Genomic DNA, 20,837 nt, shown 5'->3' with positions numbered 1-20,837 from the left:
CCTAGCTATAATAGTTCAAAAATAGTTAATGCAAAATCATGGATCTTAAAGTATTATAAGCAGGGGCGGATTGCATGGGGCCGGGAACCGGCCCGGGCTCTCGTGTCGGTGCGGCCCCTTTTACTGACCGCGGAGCCCAGACGGGTGGTTCGGGGGCTCTCCCCCGGGAAAATTTAGAAAAATGAACCCCAAATATGCGATTTGGTGGCATATATCTGATTATAATCTCTGTCAAATAATATATCTCATAAATCGATTAATTTTGGCCAAAACCCCGACCTGCAAGTAATTTACAACCATCAACCTGTGAAATTATCATATCGTCATATTATGCTGGATTCCGAATTCCGGCCCACACCCAGCACACCACACTGATCATCAGTGAATTTTTCATTTATTACAAAAATAAATAAAGACGGTACGTTTGAATTGTTTGTAGGTAAAAACCATTTCCTATTTAGTGTAAATGGGTATTAAAATAAGTAAAATTCACAATTTAGCCCGAATCAGTAACGTCTTATGTAAACAATGCATGCGCTATTGAGCCAATGATTGACGCCGCGTGATGTGACGTCACGTGCCGAAACGGTCATCTGTAACAGAGATATTAAAAGATCTCTGTGAAACAGATTGCCAGCACACCCGGTCCAGAAAGTCTATTATACCAGCCCATTCCAGACTCCAGTGATGGCGTGGCGGCCCGTTAAAGCCACTGGCCACACACAACATGATCATCATCGCTCTATGGCCGGTCCAATACCCCCCCCCCCCCAAATATAACGTTCAGCAGAAAAAGGATTTTTAGACGAATTGGAAAAAATTATTTTTTTCATTTTTTGTCCGACCAGCCCATCGCGATCGTCCGATGGCCCAATCCGCCCCTGATTATAAGGTCCATGGCAAAATGAATATATTTTTGAAAATTTCACTCGGATTACTTAATTCTGAGCGACGTTATCACTATACCTGAAGTTTTAACAAGATGTGGCAAAGATTGTTTATTAATTATCGCAACAACGTTACTTGTTATTTGAGACTAAGCCTGAATTTGCCATTTTTATACTCCGACATGGAAATGTGGTCGTTACTCGTATATTGCTGTCGCCTCCGACAGACTGGCCGGCAGTCCGTTCGTCTGGCCGACAGTCCGCCCGTCCGTCCATCGGTCCGCCCGTCATCCACTTGTGAAAACACTCTACAAACTAAATTTATTTTCTGATAAGTTTGAAATTTGTTTAAATTAGTGAGACAAAGAGGCCCATTTAATTTCAACAATTTCCGTTAATTAGGGGAGAGCGGGGTCCGACGGGCCGATTTTTTTTTTATTTTACAGATAACAAATCAACGAGGATAACTAATCTTTGCAACTTCATTTATCAGATACTAACCTATACACATGCAGAGTTTATACCTTAAAGAAAAGTGAAATTATGCCTATTTTTCTTCATCACTCAGGATCATGACCCATATAACGGACCTAAGGGTGTGGGTCGGATATGGACCGCCCGGGGACCGTTCAGTAGTTATAATAAGATATATAAACATTCAAGACCACAGTTTTCGATCAACCAGAATTCAGGAAATTTCTAATTTTATTGGTTCGGGAAGCAATGGCTACTATATTTGAGCATATTACAGTGTCAGTATCTTTAACTATGAATGCACAAATAAATGATGTGCTGTTTGGCGCTTGTGAAAAAAAAATACTTCAAAGCCACTATTTTTATCACCATTCTTGATAATACTAACGTAGTCAAGGGTGTGTGTGTGGAGGGGGTGGGGGGCTAAGGGGGAGAGGTGTGCAAATGGGGAAAACATGCATGTTAGATCCATAAGGTCTGTCATTGAGTCAAGTAGCATCTTTTGATTCCCGACTTATACGTGGGAAGTAGGGTCGCCTTGTTTCGGCATCAAACATTCTCGTCTGTCGTTCTCTTTCTATTTCTTGGAACTCTAGATTAAAATTTGAAACCTAATCGTAAGCACAATTTTCATAAAAATATGACCTGGACCTATGGATCGTGCCTCTGGGGACCCATGGGCCATGCACATAGGAACCGACCTGCAAGTGGTCCATTGGTCCCCACAGTATTTAAACATGCATTATGGGAGATTCGATAACGAGTTGGCAGTTCTCACTATAATAATTACAAACTAGATAACGTAAAGGCAATTTGCTGAAAATTTCATTCAAATTGATCCACTATGAACCGAGCACTAAGCGAATAAAATTTCTGCCTAGCCTCGGTCATCATTACTAAATTCAGTGTGTTAAACAGCATAGTCTCGATTATCCAGTTAATCATTTAATCGAGAAGGAAAGTTATGCAGTAAATCGGATCACAATCCACTTAAGATCGCAGGCTAGCTATGCCATCTAGAGTTGATTAATGGTCTGGATAAGTTAATTAATGTCTAATTAATAATTTAGATAACATTTCAGGCCCAAAGAAAGACCTGCAATAGACAGATTTAGCTCTTGCATAATGTAGGTTTAAATATATATTTAGCTTTATTAACTGTAGAGTCAGCCACCGTGGCATTTGATTTTGAGTGCAAAGCCTAGATAACTACTAGGCTTATATGTTGGTGTAAAGCACATCTTGATGACACTTTATTACTTTGGGACATGAAAAATATTGCAAAATATAACGAAATAAGCTTTTACTATGGTTAAATAAACTTGTGAGGCTGTGAGGCATTAATGTGTTGATAGCAGTCTAGGCAAATCAGCAATGTATTCTAGGTTAGATAAAGGTTACATAAATTCAATTTTTCCATTCACATATCTGATACAAGGGGTGGCTCATCGGTCCCATATGCTCATTGGTCCCCACTCTCCCCTACGTCTAGAATTATGGTCCTCATGTGAACGCTCTAATGACTAAAGTTATCATCCAATCTGTAATAAAGTTACATTTATTATTCAAATTAGTAAAACGAAGAAGCGTCTTGAATTTCAGGAATTTCCATTTATAAGTAATGGCCCTTATTTCACTTTGTTGAATGATGCTGTATTAAATTTGCATACATTATTTGAATTACTAAAATGAAGAAGTGCATATATCGAATTTCAGCATGTAATTTCCATTAATTACTTCTCGAGTTATGGCCCATGTTTGACTTTGTTGAACCATGTGAACGCTCAATCGACAAAAGTTATCGTCCAATATGTATGAAATTTATATGCAGTATTTAGATCACTAAAACAAAGAAGCCTATTGAATTTCAACAATTTCCATTACTTACTGCGAGACTTATGGCCCTTGTTTCACTATGTTGAACCTTTTGAGTGCTCTATATCGATAACAGTTCATCCAATCTGTATGTAATTTATCAGTAAAACGAATAAACCTATTGAATTTCAGCAATTTCCGTTTATAACTTCTCGAGTTACGGTCCGTGTTTTATTCCGTTGAACCTTGTGAATGTAAGTTATCATCCGATCTGTTTGAAATTTATTTTCATTATTTAGATTTGTAAAATGAAAAATCCTATTGAATTTCAGTAATTTCTGTTAATAACAGCTATACGCCTTTGTTTCACTTTGATTCACCATTGATCTGTATGAAACTGATAGGGCCTATCAGTGTCTTGCTCCTATTACCTACAAAGCATAAATATACTCTTTAAAAAAAGTAGGGGATATTGAAATGCAAATACCTATGCAGGTTGTGATATGATAAATAGTCATAGACACTCGACAAGCTTTGTGAGTACATGTATGTTCACAGATGAAGACGGGGATCACGTGGCTAAGTGAATAAGGCACTGGATCGCTAGCCTGGAGGTCGGGTGTTCGATCCCTGCATTGGCCGAGAAAGTTCATCCAGATTTTCCGACGTGGTTCCCCTTGTCAGTGATGCAGGACGGAGGACCTGACAAGGACAGCTGTCTAGTTCTCGGATGAGACGAAAAACCGAGGTCCCGTGTATACATTGGAATGCACGTAAAAGATCCCTTGGCAGTTGGAATTCGATATAAGAGTAGGCGATAGTGCCGCTGCCCGGGCAAACTTTCCCTCATAGCACACTGTATGGCGTATGCCCGTCTTCATTAGCCCAGCATAGGAGCAGAACAGTAGGACGTTAAACCCCATTTCATTTCATTTCATTTCATTTCACAGATGAAGAACTTATCGCCCCAAAGACCCACTGAGCTGCATGTGCGACACGCAATAGCGCCATACACGCGGGAGGGGTTCATTGTCAAATTTTGACACTTCAAGGAAAGGTTGATGAAAACTGAGCACTGCTTGCTGGTTTATCCTATCCATGTTTGCTTTCCTATCGGTTCTTGCATAAGATTTACTCTTTAGCTTATCTTTGCTTTAGTGTGTTACGTTTAATTTGACCAGGAGACTTGTTCGTCAACGTCAACCGACAACACTGCAAGAATTGGCTGTGGCACTGCAAGAGGAGTGGGTTAGATTGCCCCAAATCGTGATTGGATGGTTGATTATAGGAGCATGCCCCGACGAATTGCTGAATGTCTGAGGATTGGTGGAGAAATTACTCATTATTAAGACAAAAATCAAAAACGTCCATTTTCACTTTTGACAGTGTATCTCTTTGCAGTGAAATGGGTCCGTCAGATAAGCCGACAACATGAACTATTTATGTTCATGTGTAGGCAATTGGCTTGTTATTAACATACACTGGCTATACCTCTAATAAAAACAGCTGTACATTTCCCCAGTTTTGTATTGTTTTTGAATATCCCCTACTTTTTTTGAAGAGTATATGTGACACCCTTGTCAAGTGTCCAGACGATCTAGCTGCTGTAGGTGTATGTTTCGTTGCTTAGCAACCTAGTCTTTAAATCATTAAATGGCATCCGTCTTTTAATTCGCTTTAATCTTCACCATCCGATGGCCTAGGGAGTTGATTGTAGGCTTGTCATGTGAATAAATGTCTAAATTGAAGCCAAAATAAAGACCAATAATAGAGAGATTGAGCTCCTACATAATTATATATATGCATTTTTAGGGTTTACACTTCTACCATAATAAAACCGGGGACAAAGGCGAAATTTTAAAATACTGTTATAGGCCTAAAACATAAAAATGTTATTTTAGATATCTCCTTCTCAACTCAGAAATAAACTTTTTTTCTAAAAAATTATAACCGTAGCCTATACTTTCAGGACTTTTAATAGTATTTATAAAACATGTTATTGTTCCAATTTTCTAGTGCGTCCACATTTTAATGTTGTTGACTGTCGTCACTTACCCCAACCCTTTTGCATGTCAGTCATTCACATTTTAGTACAATACAGGGGCGGATCTAGGAATTTTGAAAAGGGGGGGGGGGGCGCCGCAAAATGAGGGCACTGACCGCGGAGACGGGGCACGCCGCGGAGAGGGGATTTTTTTTTTTTTGGGGGGGGGGGGCAAAGAAAATTATCCGTCATTTCCTTGCATCTGTAGCCATTCCAGGAGCTATTTGGCTGATATTTTCGTCTAAGTAAACGTTCGGAAATCGTTGAAAAAGAGCTTTAAAATCGAGCAAAAAAGCCATTTGAACATGCGACTCGAAAATTGTCAAGACGAATCTATTCCCTAGCCACTAATTCACTATTTTAGCCTTGTATCTTGTACATTGTACTGTCCACACATGAAACAATGCTACATCAAGTTGCACTCATGCGCGTCGGTGATGGGCATGAGTGTATACGCCGCCGATTCCACAAGATGTCTGACTTATAGTCACTCTATAGGATTAGGGCTAGTGAGGCTGGTCATCACTGTTCAGACCAGCACCTGGAGCCAGCAATGGGATTCCAAGATGTTAGTTTCTGTTTAATGAGGCTGCGACGGAGACTCTGGCCTCTGGGGACTACACCAAACCACCAATGCATGTGGCACTCTGATGATTACCCTTTACTCCAATGTATGCCCCCCCCCCCTCCTCGACAAAATCCTGGATCCGGCATGATGTTAGCAATTATGAAACCTACCTGTACCTATCTCAAACTGATTTTGGTTGTCTATCCTATTGAAAGGAAGAAATCTCTTCATGTGACAATTTTTCTTTGTGAGTCTTATCTTTTTAAATATGGGAAACTTTATGAACTTGTTATAAATGCAATCACTAACCTTCATTTCTGGAACATGTTTTGCAGATTATTCTTCCAGTCATACTCATATTTTGACTTAAATAATTTATAATAGTCACCTATTTCATCCCTCACCCACCATTGAGAAAATTTTGAAAACTGATAAAATCGGATGTCCATTTTCTATAACTGTCTAAATTCAACTTACATCATTTTCATTGTCCAGGCAAACTTGTCAAGATTTCTGTTTATCAACCATGTACCGGCCAGACCCAGCCCTAGACCCACCACACACTTCTACATTGTATTGATAATTTTTAAATTTCTGCTTTGAGGCAGTCCCATGACAAAAGTTTCAAGTTTGCCTTACAATTTTGATGGATTTTTATATGATATAGTACATATTGAAACAAAATTTCTCTATTAGGAGAGATTTAACCTCCCTGTATTGACTATCACAGCCCCACACAAAGTTCAAAGGCAGACAAAATGGAATTTAACATCCAATTGACAAAAAATAGCTCATTTCGAGACTACCATATAGTTCAATTTTATTTCAATAAATCGCTTGCGGGTAAGGTCTTTTGCTGTGGGAGGAAACCATGAGATTGGACAGGCAACCTTACCCCTTGTCACATACAATTGTGGAATTGAAACAGTGGAATTTGACTCAAAGACAGATCTGATGATCTAAAGCGCACTTGTTTAACCATTCATTCACCTAACCCCCAAACATTAACAAGTACCAACAAAAGAAACTAAGAACATTTAAAAATTATTTATTCATAAGACAATATAAAAATAAAATATATCAAGGCTGAATAAGGCATTTGTTTGGGACCTCAAATAATCTAATAAATTAACAAGTCATTTTCTCCAATAACACAGAAAAAATATTGCTTCAGTTGTTTTCTTTTAATTGTACATTTTATTTACTTTCTTTCAATTATTGTATAAAAGGGAATATTACCAAAATATGAAGTATTTTTGATAAAACAAGGCTATATTAAAAAATGTATAATAATATTAATTCAATAAAAATATTAAAGCATGGGATACCTTTGAGAATATTTACTAACACTTTGCCTAACCAATAAGTGATTTTTCAGAAAAACAGTGACTGATTGAATCATATCGTGACTCCCGGAAACAAAAAGTATGTTTAGGATCAATTACCTCCTCAATTACTACAGTCAAATGCGGGGTTCCACAAGGTTCGATCCTGGGTCCTCTCCTATTCCTTATTTTTATAAATGATCTCCCACTCAATATTGAATCAAGTCAGATAGATTTGTTTGCTGATGACAGTACCCTGCATTGTTCACACAAAGATATTTTATCCATCGCCAATAATCTCCAAAATGATCTCTATTTGGTTGCTAAATGTTGTTAAAACAATGGGATGGTAATCAATCCTTCGACAACAAAATCAATGCTGATTTCAACAAAACACAAATAAAAATCAGAAAAACCTAACTTTATCACTCCATGGTGAGAAAATTGAGACGGTTACTACCGCAAAATTACTTGGAATTCAAATTGACCAAGACTTTAATTGGGAAGCACAGATAGCAGATATGTCTAAAAAAACTTGCATCAAAAATGTTTCTCCTAAATAAGATAAAAGATCATTTACCTTACGAGACAAGAATTTTGTTTTATAACAGTTACATACTACCAATATTTGATTATTGCTGTATTATTTGGGGAAATGCTACCAAAAGTAGACTAAACCACACCAAATTAAATATACCCAAATAAGAAATTGTCATTTATGCTTAAAAGTAAAGAGTAATTAATCCAACTTAAAATTCAATAATCAGTTATAAATACTCTAAGTAAAATATTAAATTCTTCAACAATGTTATATAACACTTATTTTCGTTGCATAATTTCTGAATTATTGTGCATATTCTACATTTTGCTAGATAAAAGGCTGATTAATGACAACACATTTTTCAAACTGCTATGTTAAAGCATTTAATTACTTGTGTCACAAAACAAAATATTGATAGGCATCATAATATAATATAATATAATACAATATAATATAATGATTCAATGATAGGTTGTTCGGCAACAAAACACACACCCTCAGTAGCTAAATCATCCCAGCAGTTGCCAACGGTTGTCGCATATTTATTCTTTTGTTGGTAATGGGAGCTTTTACAAGACACTGATATCCATTTCATACAGATCGAAAGAGAACTTTCATCGTTAGAAATGAAATGAAATGAAATGGGGTTTAACGTCCTACTGTTCTGCTCCTAAAATGGGCTAATGAAGACGGGCATACGTCATACAGTGTGCTATGAGGGAAATTTTGCCCGGGCAGCGGCACTACGGCCTACTCTTGTATCGAATTCCAACTGCCATGGGATCTTTTACGTGCACGCCAATGTGTACACGGGACCTCGGTTTTTCGTCCCATCCGAACGACTAGACAGCTGTCCTTGTCAGGTCCTCCGTCCTGCATCACTGACAAGGGGAAAACCACGCTGGAAAATCTGGATGAACTTTCTCGGCCAATGCAGGAATCGAACACCCGACCTCCAGGCTAGCGAGCCAGCGTCTTACCCACTTAGCCACGTGATCCCCTTCATTGTTAGAGCATTCATAAGGGGTTCAACAAAGTGAAATAAATGGGCTATTACTCTTAAGTATTTGATGGAAAATGCTGAAAATCAATTGGCTTTTTCATTTTGTGACTGTCAGTGAGTAGTTGGCTATTGCTTTCATAGTATATGTATACCAGCTGTAATACTGATGTATTTTAATTGTAAGAATCTTGGTACTCTTATCAGGCAGGGTCAGAATGTGACCCTCTATGATAAAATCTGAACAGACAAGACAAGAATAGAAGAAAAGTTCCAGTTTTACTGTATCAAAAACAGATTTGCAACCTGGAATTTATGTCACAGAGATAATCCGATTTCTATTCAAATACCAGGATAGAAAACACCTTGAAAACCATACTTATGGCATCCAAAGGTGATACCTGTGACACAACAGAAACATCACTGAAAAAAAAAGATCCATTGGACATGACAGAGAGAGGCAGGAGTTCGCAACTTGGAAAAACCAGAGTCGTATTTACTTCATCCATCGATAATGTTACCAAATTTATGACAGACAGAGAAGAAGACATAGGAAAACTTTGTCATGACGATTTGACTAAGACATTACTGGAACTAAATACATACATGACTGAAGTTTCAGATACATTTTCCGGGATTGAATCATTAATTTTCGCTGATGAAATAGTGCCAGAAATTGACCAAATGGTGTACCACCAAACTGTACAACAGATCCTGTTCTTTAAGAGAAAGCTTAAAGGTAGAGAAGACATTGAATATTCAGAAACATCTGAAACGTTTTCCAACTCTACAAACCGATCAAAGAGAACGGATACATCAAGAAAAAGATCTGAAAGACAGCGCGCGGCTGTAATTGAGAGCAGCTTAGCTGAAATGAAATTGAAAGCCTAACGGATCAAACAAAATGAAGAACTTGCAAAACTAAAGCAAAATGAGAGTCGGAGACAAATAGATCTGCATCTGCAACATCAACAATATGTCTAGAATGTTGATTTACAAACCGAGTTTGCTTCAGCTAGGATTAAACAGAAAGTCGTGGAATTGACTCGACAACATAATCACCTAAACACTAACCACTGTTTAACAGCCAGAACAGCCTACATTTAAATACCAACAACGTAGTTTAGGCCTTAGGAAAAATTATGGCCAGAACTACACTGCCAGATTTAAAACCACTTGTTTTTCATGGAAATAAAATGATGTACCAGAAGTGGAGAAGTAGTTTTAGACTGTTTTGAAAAGAGAATGAACCACCCAGAAAAAATTTAAGGTTATTTGGCTGACTATATGTCAGGTGAGGGTTTTATCTGATTGAAAGCACACTGCATAATTATGCAGAATTTCGAAAAGGCCATGAGGAAGCTCGAAGAGGAATATGGGAATCCTGTAGCTATTTGCGAGGCATACCTTAAGAAGCTTGAAACCTGGCCTAAGCTAAAAGCAGCCAACGCCAAATCACTCAGATGATTTGCTAACTTTCTCGAAAATTGTTCAGAATCTTTAAAATGGCTTGGATACACCAGAAAAATAAATGATGTCAGTCATCAAGAATGCCTTTGAATTTTTATCTTGGGGCATGAAGAACAAATGTCATGAGGACATCTAATACCTTCGTGACAAGAAAACTGAACCAACTTTTGATATTTATATAAACTTCATTAAAAAACTAGCCAGGGCACTTGGAAACCCAGTATTTGGCGAGTGCTCTACAACTGACACTGAAAGGTTCCACAGACCTTTTAAAGACATGCAGAAATATCCAACCATAGCATTTGGAAATTCTGGGAAGGGCTATGAGCAATCGACAGAATGCTGCAGGCAGGAGAAATAATCCTTGATGTCTTGACTGCAGATCAGATCACTGGCTTGAACACAGTTCAGAGCTAAGACAGAAGCTAATTTCGGAGAGAAAAGAGTTCTTACAAAAATGAGACATGTGCCCTCGATGTACATTTAAAGGTCACGAAGCCAAAAACTTACTAAATACGCAGCAGAAAGGGGCTCATTACATTATTCCATATGGACAATGAAGCCAGAATGTAGGACACATTAAATACAGTGCGCCATAGAGCAATTGGTTATCTTAATACCGGTTGAAGATTTTTAAAGGTGAACCAGAAGACCATAATCATATCTCGGTCAAGGAGCCTTTATATCAATTATTTTTTTTTTTTTTTTAGACCGTATATATACACACATACATATATCTGGACAATAGTAGCATTTTAATTGTTGTTAAATCTATTTAGTTTAATGGGAGAGAGAGAGAAATAGTGTTTAACATCGACTCTACACAAACAGGAGGCTCAGGAGAAAACCTACGAGGTTGGAAAGGCGACATGCGGTGAAATGAAACCACGCCACTTGACTCAATGACAGACCTTATGATGCAATGCGTACGCATTAACCATTAAGCAACCCATGTTTTATGGGACATTATCAGTGTTTTAATTGTGTTTAATTCTACCAACTATATTTAATGCAATAATTATGTTCAACAAAGTGAATCAAGGGCCAGAACTCAAGGAGTAATCAACGGAAATTGCTGAAATTCAATAGGATTCTTCGTTTTACTGATCTAAGTAAAGCATCTAAATTTTTAAAATACAGATCGGATGATGATAGAGCATTCACAAGGGTCAACAAAGTGAAACAAATACCATAACTCTAGAAGATAAAAACTGAAATTGCTGACCCTTTGTTTCCGATAATGTAATACTCTTAGTTTCTTGTCAAATGGCGAATGTTGCCACAGTCTCACTTCCGTTCTATTTGTAGCATTATACTCAACGTTAAGTTGCTGACGATGTATATGTTAAAGATACATTATGCAAGAGCCAAATCAGCCTACTGCAGGCCTTTTTTTAGGCCTGAAATGTTATATAAACTTTTAATTAGATATTTATTAACAAAACACAACCATAATCAACTCTCAATGGCATCGGATACTCAAGATTTTAACTAATTAAAGTCTCGAATATACCAGTGCCCTGGTTACCACAATGCACAAACTTGTCAAAACTACAAACTGTGATAACTTTGTTCAGAATGAAGTAATTTGAATGAAATTTTCATGTTACATTATCTATTTTTAAGCTACATGTATTATAGCAAAAATGGTCAGCTCTTTATCTAAATCTTACATAATGTATCTCTCAGGATATGGTCTCAGGATATGGTCGCAGGTCCCCGAAATACCCCTTGGATCTGCACAAGGGTTAAATAGACTTCATCGTCTTACAAATGCAAACAATATACATAAATTTCAAAATGATCAGATAATAAATGTAATCTGTAGACTGTTCACAAGAAATTGTGGACAACGGACAGAGGCAATAATGTATACCACATTTCCATGTGGGCATATAAAAATATAATAGACTCTCTCCATGATATAAAAGTACACCCATCAGAAATTTATCATCTGTTCTGTTCAAAATATGGCACAAGTTTCTTAGTATATTACTGTTTAACTTAGAGATAAACTTATTCCTTATCAAACATTCTGTAAAACTTTGTCTGGCCTATAAAGCATCATCAAAATCAAATCTTTAAAAAAATGTAAATTGTAAAGTGAACAATTTTCGCCCCAAGAAATAGAGTCGGTCAGTAACCGTAAACATAGGTATTTCTATTTTTGCCCTATGGTATGCTACTGAAAAATTATGATTTTCCTTATTAACAAATGAAAAATTCCAGTAAATTTTACAACCCAGAAAAAACTCTGACCTGTATAGTGGTTACACGAAATTGTGGATGACTCTGGACAAAGGGTGGCAAGAGTATTTGGCAGGGTATAAAAATCAGTGGACGATAGAAGGGAGACACAATAAAGCTATTCTTTTACGATTTACCCACTACAGAAACCATGCAAATGATGAAAATCTGAGGTGACATTTTTAATTGACAATTCTAATTTTAATTTGTTCACACTTTTAGAAACAAAGTTTGAATTTCTGGACGATTTTTGTTACATATTCCATTATATGAAAAATTGCTGCATATTATATTTTGGTTTTGTTTTCATAATTAAATAATCAATTTGACTCCATAATTAGAGTGGATAAAGTAGTGAAAAATTTGTTTTGTCTGAAATATGCAAATGATGAAAATCTGACGAATCTGCTATAATTTGATTAATTTCAACAGATAATTATAAAAACATGCTTGGGTGAAAGACTGGAATTGACGATGCAATCAATATCACAACTCTATGTAAAATTCCAATCTGATTAAAACCCAGATCCTATTTCGTTTCATTTTTTTTTATAGTTCAAAATTTCGTTTTACTTGTCTTTACTACACTAGGATCTGGAAGAGTTGTTATATTACCGGCGTTTTGGTTGAAGTGATGGATTAGCCAATGACACGGTCGGTTACGGCGACTTCTTGGCGTGCCATGCACGGAACTGTGGGTAAACCACTAGAAACGTGAACACTGATTGAATAATCAATGTCTGACGTGATAGGATCAAAAGCCGCTTGTATGACCCCTGACATGACCTTCCAGTACAACTTGTCAGATCTTCATGTAATGTAGGCCATTGAAAGTTTAAAAACACGGAACGAAATATAGATCTGTATTTTAATCAGATTGTGTAAGTGTATGTATCATAACATAATTTAAAGCACACAATATCCATTAAGTTGCAGCAGTCAAATATTATGAGATCAATTTTATATTAACTTTCATCGAGCGCTTTTGTATTCAAAATAATTAATTTTTTCAAAAGATAAATTATCAAACCAACATTTGACACTTATTTTGGACATATAATGTTTTGAAAGGCTGTTCAAATTATTTGAATCAATATACATATAAAACAATATATCTTTGTACATATAAAAATAATGGAATGCATATAATAATATATCATTATAAATATCAAAAATAAAAAATATTCAATGCAAATAAATATCATTAGCTAAAATAATCTTGATTTTATAATGTGTGACAAAAATAAAGAACACATTGATTTTATAATATGGATTTCCTTTACCCTGATAAAGTATTTATTACCCAAATTATTTCACTCACAGAAAAGATATTTCAGGACTAAATCATTGTATCATTATGCCATTCGGTGAAAGGTCTTCAGGTCAAACAATTTTGAATCAAATGCTTTCTCAGTGACATATTTTTGTCACTACTGGGATCAGTCTTTGAAAGCTCAATTATTCTTATTATATAAAGGGAACAGTCGCACCATCTTATTTAAGAGTTTGCATAAGAACAATTAACAAAACTAGTGGCTTAATCAGAGAAATCTGGGACTTCTATACGCCACTATATTGATTTCCAATTTTATACATATGCAACTAAATTCTACCTCTGTGTATACATATTAATGAAAAACTTCAACAAAAGTAAAATTGGAGTATACATTCTACCTCTGTAGATGCAAATTAATGAAAAACCTCAACAAAAGGCATCCCATAAACTCCAAATCCCATACGTTTGGCCATTTTAGCTAGTCCCTCAGTTTCAATATGATGGTCAATAACGGTTTCTGGAAAATTCAATCCTTTTCTGTGAAGATCAGCATTAATTAACAAGGTACAGCCCCCAACGCCATCAATAGGTACAACTCGACCTTCTGCACGGAGATCAGAAAGATACAGGCGTGTTATTCTACCATAACCTTCAAGCATAAGCTCATTCTCTTCAAGTTCTTTCTGCTTATTCATCGACAATTCGGTCTCACGCCAGGTATTTTTATCATAAACTCTTTTATTATTATTGTCTTGATAAACACAAGAAGGCACAACAATATCTTTATCAGAAGATAGAAGATGCTGAATAATATCTGGAGGAAGAAATGATATGTCACTGTCAATCCACAAAACCCAATCTTCATCTCTTAATCCAGACTTTAACAATAAATTACGCGACTCTGCCAAATGTTTTCTGCGAGGAAGTTGCAAAAACTGGTTATGGATGTCATTCCATGCTCCTTTTATCTGACCGGTAAGATTAAAATGGAAAACCTTTACACTCCTAAACGATTTTTCTAAATCAAGAGCAATGGATTGGGCAACACTTAAGGTGGAGTCTCCACTACAATCTTCTCCAAATGCTATGGAAATTAAATCGTGGGGATATGTGAGCGATTTTAACAAATTACTGAAACGAATTAACAAATTAGCAACATTATGTATAGGAGTTAATATTAATACTTTCTCCTGATATTTCATTGGTTTGTATTGCAGAAAATGCTTTACAATTTTCTCTTCCACTGGACTGATGATGTCGGAGGAAGAATAATCAGGTACAGGTGGAATCCCTGGAAGATAAGGCATATCAGCTTCTTTCTGTTTCTGTACTGGTAAAGCATAGTTTTTACGATGTTTGTTTTCTAGTACAGGCATATAATTATCGAAAGGAATATTTTTGCTTGCTTTCATTTTAGTATTAAAAAAATTTGAATCGAACAAAAAATTAACAAACAATAAAATTCCAACAACATTGACAAGACATATCACAGCTATTGTATGTTTGAAAAAAGTGTTCCTCCAAATCATGATGAATTGATTCTATTTTCAGTCAGAAATGAATACAGTTATTTTCTTAGCCTCATTCCTTCTCTTGTCTTTGAACTGAAAAAAGAAACCATTGATGTTATCAAAAATGATATATTTACTAAATTAACCCTGTAATTAAACTTAGTAAATAATAGCTGCTATATTGTACCGTACTGTTGATGTTGTTTTCGATACAATTGGTACATTCATTATTAATGCTTTACAAATATAAAAATAGTCTCAAACAAATCATTTTCAACACATATCGTTATAATTTGTATTGATATTTTATGCTTTTATAACAAACAATGAAGTTGAAATACATGCACTGTTATTGGCAATAAAATAGGCACTGAACAGTTTATCTCTGTGGTTGAGAGTGAGAAATGTTTTTTTTTTAAATATCCACCCAATACAAACTAGGTCTTTTCAGAACTGACATACGATTCAATTTTATTTCAATAATTCGCTTGTGTGTTGGGGTCTTTAGCAGTGGGAAGATACCAGAGAACCCAGATAAAACTCATGAAGATGGACAGACGACCCTACTCCTTGTCACATAAAAGCAGGGAATTGAAACCACACTACTAGACTCAATGGCAGATCTTACGATCTCTAACCCCTCAAAACAGCTCTTCCTTTTTATAGAAATGTTCACGACACTAGGCCTAGTTCTTAAAGGAGCTAAATCGCTAATATTTGGGACCTGCAAATTGACACAAATGGCTCGCAACGTATATAACAATGTAATATGAATGTAAATATACTGATTTACATTCAATCGTTTCCATTTTTACTCTAATTTCAAATCAGTTATGTTCAGCGAAATACGCCTGAAGTCTCAATCGAATGGCAATCTCTAGCATCCGGTTATTTCAGTCTACACCGATAGTATTTATTGAGCATGCTCTCCAGATAAGAATATGGGGTCACCTTTTGACATGACTTGTGGAATATGTCTAACCTCGGGACGTTCTTCCGAGTCGCTTGTTACAAATTGCGCTGAAACGCATTATGGTACACGATTCGTGTACCAATCGTAAAATGTTTACTTCGTCTTTAATATTGGATATCAGAAGCCCATCTTTTCCCGGTAAGACCACAACACCAATGTTGATTAAAATTGACAAATAATTTGTGTTTTCATTGTCGAAGGTTTTGGATGATACTGAGTTAGAGACTTAGCTACTTTAAGCATAGTCGTTCACCTAGCTCAGACAATTTGGGATGGTAATTCTAATATCAGCATTGGTCTAGGCTTTAAATAATTCAGTATAGATTACACCCCACACCCCATTTAGAATATATCATGCCGAAATGAAAAAAACATTGTCAGATCACATCCAAAATCAACCTCTCTGTTGTCAATAGTTAGTAGTGACATATGTTAGATCTAGTACTTTTTGTAGATGAATCCTCTTTTCTTGTTGGCTGTTCATGAGACTTTTTGCACTTTAAAATTACATCTGATCATTCCCATCAATGTAATTGTAAATATATCACCTCTATATGTGAGAAATCAGACAACACACTGAACAAAGAAGTAAACATGAAATGTTATTTCATATACCGTAGTAACTTACAGTAGGGCCTACACAGAGTTGTCGTCGAGCTTTCTTCCAGCATCCTTGTAGTCGTTGTACCTGGACGCCAAAGTCTAGATCATCAAGACGTGAATCTTTTAAGAAAAAAAACAAAGTATACCTCTTTGGGAGAATAACAATTAAAGGGAGGTAAGTTATAGTCAGACTCTTGCCAAAGGGGCGTGATACGTATGTTTTTATTCTTCTGATTCTTCGCAAATATTTTATGCCGATTACAATTTGTGGATTAAGAAACGTTACTTCTACACATAAGCAAAGTGAACAGTAGTGATTGGGTGTGTATGGCGAGTCAGAAAGAATGCTTTCTCTTTTCAGAACGCAATATTTTTGATAATTTGATAGGTATAATATATATATATTGTGAGGTATAGTCAGCGATTTTGTTTTTGTTTTTGTTTTTTGGGGTTTTTTTTATCTTTTTTTTGGGGGGGGGGGGGGGGGTTGTACATTCCTATCGAAAGATATAGAATTTTGGCGAACCGCTTTAGGTGCTACATTTTTCAGTGCTACAAATTCGACAAATTTTTCGAGCATAAAGTTCGCTTAACTGGATCTCACAATTCTGTAAAGGTATGTTATATTGGCATTATTTTTCCCCCACTCACAAATGAGGTGAGAAATAATGTTGCTGGGATTCTTGAATCTGTCCATCAAACTTTTCCAATTTTCCGAACAAACTCTTTAGAATTTAAAGATTTGCGTTTTATTGCCCCAGATTGATTTCAGTTTGATTTATCCCACCCGACTGTTTCAAGCCACCGTTTTTCCGTTAACCTGCAGCTATTTTCTTTGACTGAAGAATCCCTTCCAAAACAAATAAAAAAGTTGAAAATGATGATGTCGGGACAAAATATCCGCACCCTATTAAAAATCACCCTTTCTAATCGAATTTTCATATTTCTTAAAATCACACATACAGTTATACCAATCTATTGCACACGTGGTTATCATTTTGTTAAGTATTGCAACGAAAATTTTTGCTTCGCCCGATTTTCATTGCAGACCCACTTGCGTTTTCATCGTCCATAATACATGTACGTGCAATGAGCAATTACCCCCCCTCCCCCCCTCCGCGCATATCGATATACATTTCGTACAGCTTTAGGTTAATTAATCTACAATGGAGGCGACATTCATTTTACTTCTAAATGGGAATAGACAATACTTAAGCCTCTTTGATTAATACAACCGGATAGGTAATTCTCTACAAGGACATGCACTAGAATCGATATTGAATCAAGAACAGAGATTCAACAAATATCCTAGATAATTTACAAGCCCCTGTGGAGCAGAGGTAGCTCCGTCGTGGCATGTTTGTTTATTATATTGACACATGATAATGATGGACTATGTATAGCTTTATATTTATTCAGGCCTTAGATAAAACAGCTTGCGATATCAATAAACATTTTTACCACGTTAGGGAACCCTGTACCAAGTGACTCAGCGTATATGATTTTTAAGGACTAACACACAATAAATAATTTGCAATAGTTTTAATAAGTCATTATATAATATACATTCATTGTTGTCTTAATACAATGTTATAACCTGTCATTGTGACCATACAATATTGTGAATTTAGCACCCTTCTATGTAGGCAAATCATGAATTTAAACAATAGGCTATGTACAATAACATAAAATACTTTCTAAAAATCGTTTCCAAAATCTGGTGTCGATCAAAGTTTCAGTATCTTTATGCACAGAGATTCAAGTTATTCTTGAGATCAAAGATTAACTTATCGCTGTCGTCATCACGGTGTCTGTATCGGTAACCTCGGTAATAAGGACGACCGTAATCGTAACCTGTTTCTGTAATAAAAATAAAAGACATTTTTTGGTTTAAAAAAAACAAAACTTAGTAACACACCGGGCGATTTCATTTCACAGATAATTTTATCCATGCTCTCGTACTTATGTTGAATTGCTATAGGCATGGCATGGTGAAGACCTAATGCGGCCCTATGTACCGATATAGTTATACCCCCCCACCCCCCACTACACACCAATCACCACCACCGCATGTATGTACTTAAATAGATACTAAACAGTAAGATAAATATGTATCTCTCAAAATGAAAAAGAACCATTTACGCTAAAATCACAATAACTTTTAGCGGCATTACTTTTGTGGTAAATCAGGCACTGAAAAATACTTTGTGATGCCCCACCCTCTGCGATTGGTACCACAAGCACACACTTAATAGTTAATATAGACAAACCAGGGCCAGCGGCTTTTGATAAAGGTTGGGGGCGAGGGACGTGCAGTTTTGAGATGGGTATTATAATAATTTTGTGCTTACCATATTCAACATCATCATAATCAGGTCTCATGTATCCTGAAGATATAAATAGTATTCGGTGTTAAATTGTAAATTATTAGAAAATACATTATGGCAATCTTATTTTTAAAATAAATTGTAGACTAATACAAGTCTCCCAGCAATATTTCGTCCTTACCTCAACGTTTGCACCAATTATACAACTATATTTTATAGCATTAGGAATAGTGGGAACTTGGGGCAGTCCGTTCCTTCGGAAAATACGATAACATTTTCAGTAATTGAAATATCGATTACACAATAAGTTTATTATTCCCACAATTCCTTTAAAACACATATAATGAAAGTACTTCCAATTTTGTTTCAATGACAGATATATATCAGGAATATTGGGAACTGCAAACAGATCCAAAAGACACGCACGTTTTCAGTAATGGAAATATTGAAACGAAAACTTCAAAACCGCGTATACGTAACAGATTTATTATTCCCGCAATATTATTCGTTTACCTTTCTTACCTCGTCTTAGTTTTCTACCTCTTCTTCCTTCCCGGTCTCGTCTTGCTTTTCGTCCTTTCCTGCTTCGTCTAGCTTTTTGTCCTTTCCTGCCTCGTCTTGTTTTTCGCCCACTTCTACCTTTTCGTCCTCGTCTTGCTTGTCGACCTCGTCTACCCTTCCTGCCTCGACTTGCTTTTCGACCTTTCCTGCCTCGTCTAGCTTTTCGTGCTTTCCTGCCTCTTCTTGCTTTTCGACCTCTTCTGGCTTTACTGCCACGTTTTGCTTTTCGACCTAAACTACCTTTCCTACCTCGTCTTGCTTTTCGACCTCTTCTACCTTTCTTGCCTTGTCTTGTTTTTCGTCCTCGTCTACCTTTCCTACCTCGTCCTGCTTTTCGACCTCTTCTACCTTTGCTGCCTCGTTTTACTTTTCGACCTTGTCTAACTTTCCTGCCTCGTTTTGCTTTCCGACCTCGTTTTGCTTTTCGTCCTTTCCTGCCTTTCCTGCCTCTTCTTGCTTTTCGACCTCTTCTGGCTTTACTGCCTCGTTTTGCTTTTCGACCTCGTCTACCTTTCCTACCTCGTCTTGCTTTTCGACCTCTTCTACCTTTCTTGCCTCGTCTTGTTTTTCGTCCTCGACTACCTTTTCTGCCTCGTCTTGCTTTTCGTCCTTTCCTTCCTCGTCTAGCTTTTCGACCTCGTCTAACTTTTTTACCTCGTCTTAGTTTTCTACCTCGTCTACCTTTCCTGCCTCGTCTTACTTTTCGACCTCGTTTGCCCTTCCTGCCTCGTCTTGTTTTTCGTCCTCGACTACCTTTCCTGCCTCGTCTTGCTTTTCGTCCTTTCCTTCCTCGTCTTGTTTTTCTTCCTTTTCTGCCTCGTCTTGCTTTTCGTCCTTTCCTTCCTCGTCTTGTTTTTCTTCCTTTCCTTGCTTTTCTTCCTTTTCTTCCTTTCTTGACTTTTCTTCCTTTCCTACCTCTTCGAACTTTTTTTCCTTTTCTTGCTTTTCGCCCTTCCCTGCCCCTTCGCCCTTTCCTACCTCGTCTTGCTTTTCGTCCTTTCCTTCCTCGTCTTGTTTTTCTTCCTTTCCTTGCTTTTCTACCTTTTGTTGCTTTTCTTCCTTTCCTTCCTCTTCGACCTTTTTTTCCTTTTCTTGCTTTTCGCCCTTTACTACTCCTTCGCCCTTTCCTGCCTCGTCTTGCTTTTCGACCTCGTCTACCTTTCCTGCCTCGTCTTGCTTTTCTACCTTTCCTTCCTCGTCTTGTTTTTCTACCTT

General features: G+C 36.6%; 1 protein-coding gene and 1 long non-coding RNA gene across 2 annotated transcripts; both read right to left on the bottom strand.

Annotated features, from left to right (window-relative positions):
- Window positions 1-12,027: 12,027 nt before the first annotated feature.
- LOC126824842 (uncharacterized) lies at window positions 12,028-16,868 on the bottom strand. Its single transcript, XM_050554237.2, has 2 exons — window positions 16,760-16,868; window positions 12,028-15,251 (listed from the first exon to the last, which is right to left on the bottom strand). Exon 2 carries the CDS (start codon window positions 15,174-15,176, stop codon window positions 14,061-14,063), a length of 1,116 nt encoding a protein of 371 aa, XP_050410194.2. The 5' UTR covers window positions 15,177-15,251; window positions 16,760-16,868; the 3' UTR covers window positions 12,028-14,060.
- A 1,657-nt stretch (window positions 16,869-18,525) lies between these two features.
- LOC126824849 (uncharacterized) lies at window positions 18,526-19,600 on the bottom strand. The gene is made up of 3 exons (XR_007681651.2): window positions 19,584-19,600; window positions 19,086-19,121; window positions 18,526-18,594 (listed from the first exon to the last, which is right to left on the bottom strand). It is a non-coding gene; the product is annotated as an uncharacterized LOC126824849 (long non-coding RNA).
- Between the last annotated feature and the right edge of the window lie 1,237 nt (window positions 19,601-20,837).

This window comes from Patella vulgata, chromosome 6 (assembly GCF_932274485.2).
Source record: "Patella vulgata chromosome 6, xgPatVulg1.2, whole genome shotgun sequence".
In the NCBI taxonomy this organism is placed as follows: domain Eukaryota; kingdom Metazoa; phylum Mollusca; class Gastropoda; family Patellidae; genus Patella; species Patella vulgata.
This window is presented reverse-complemented; position numbering and strand designations above follow the sequence as displayed.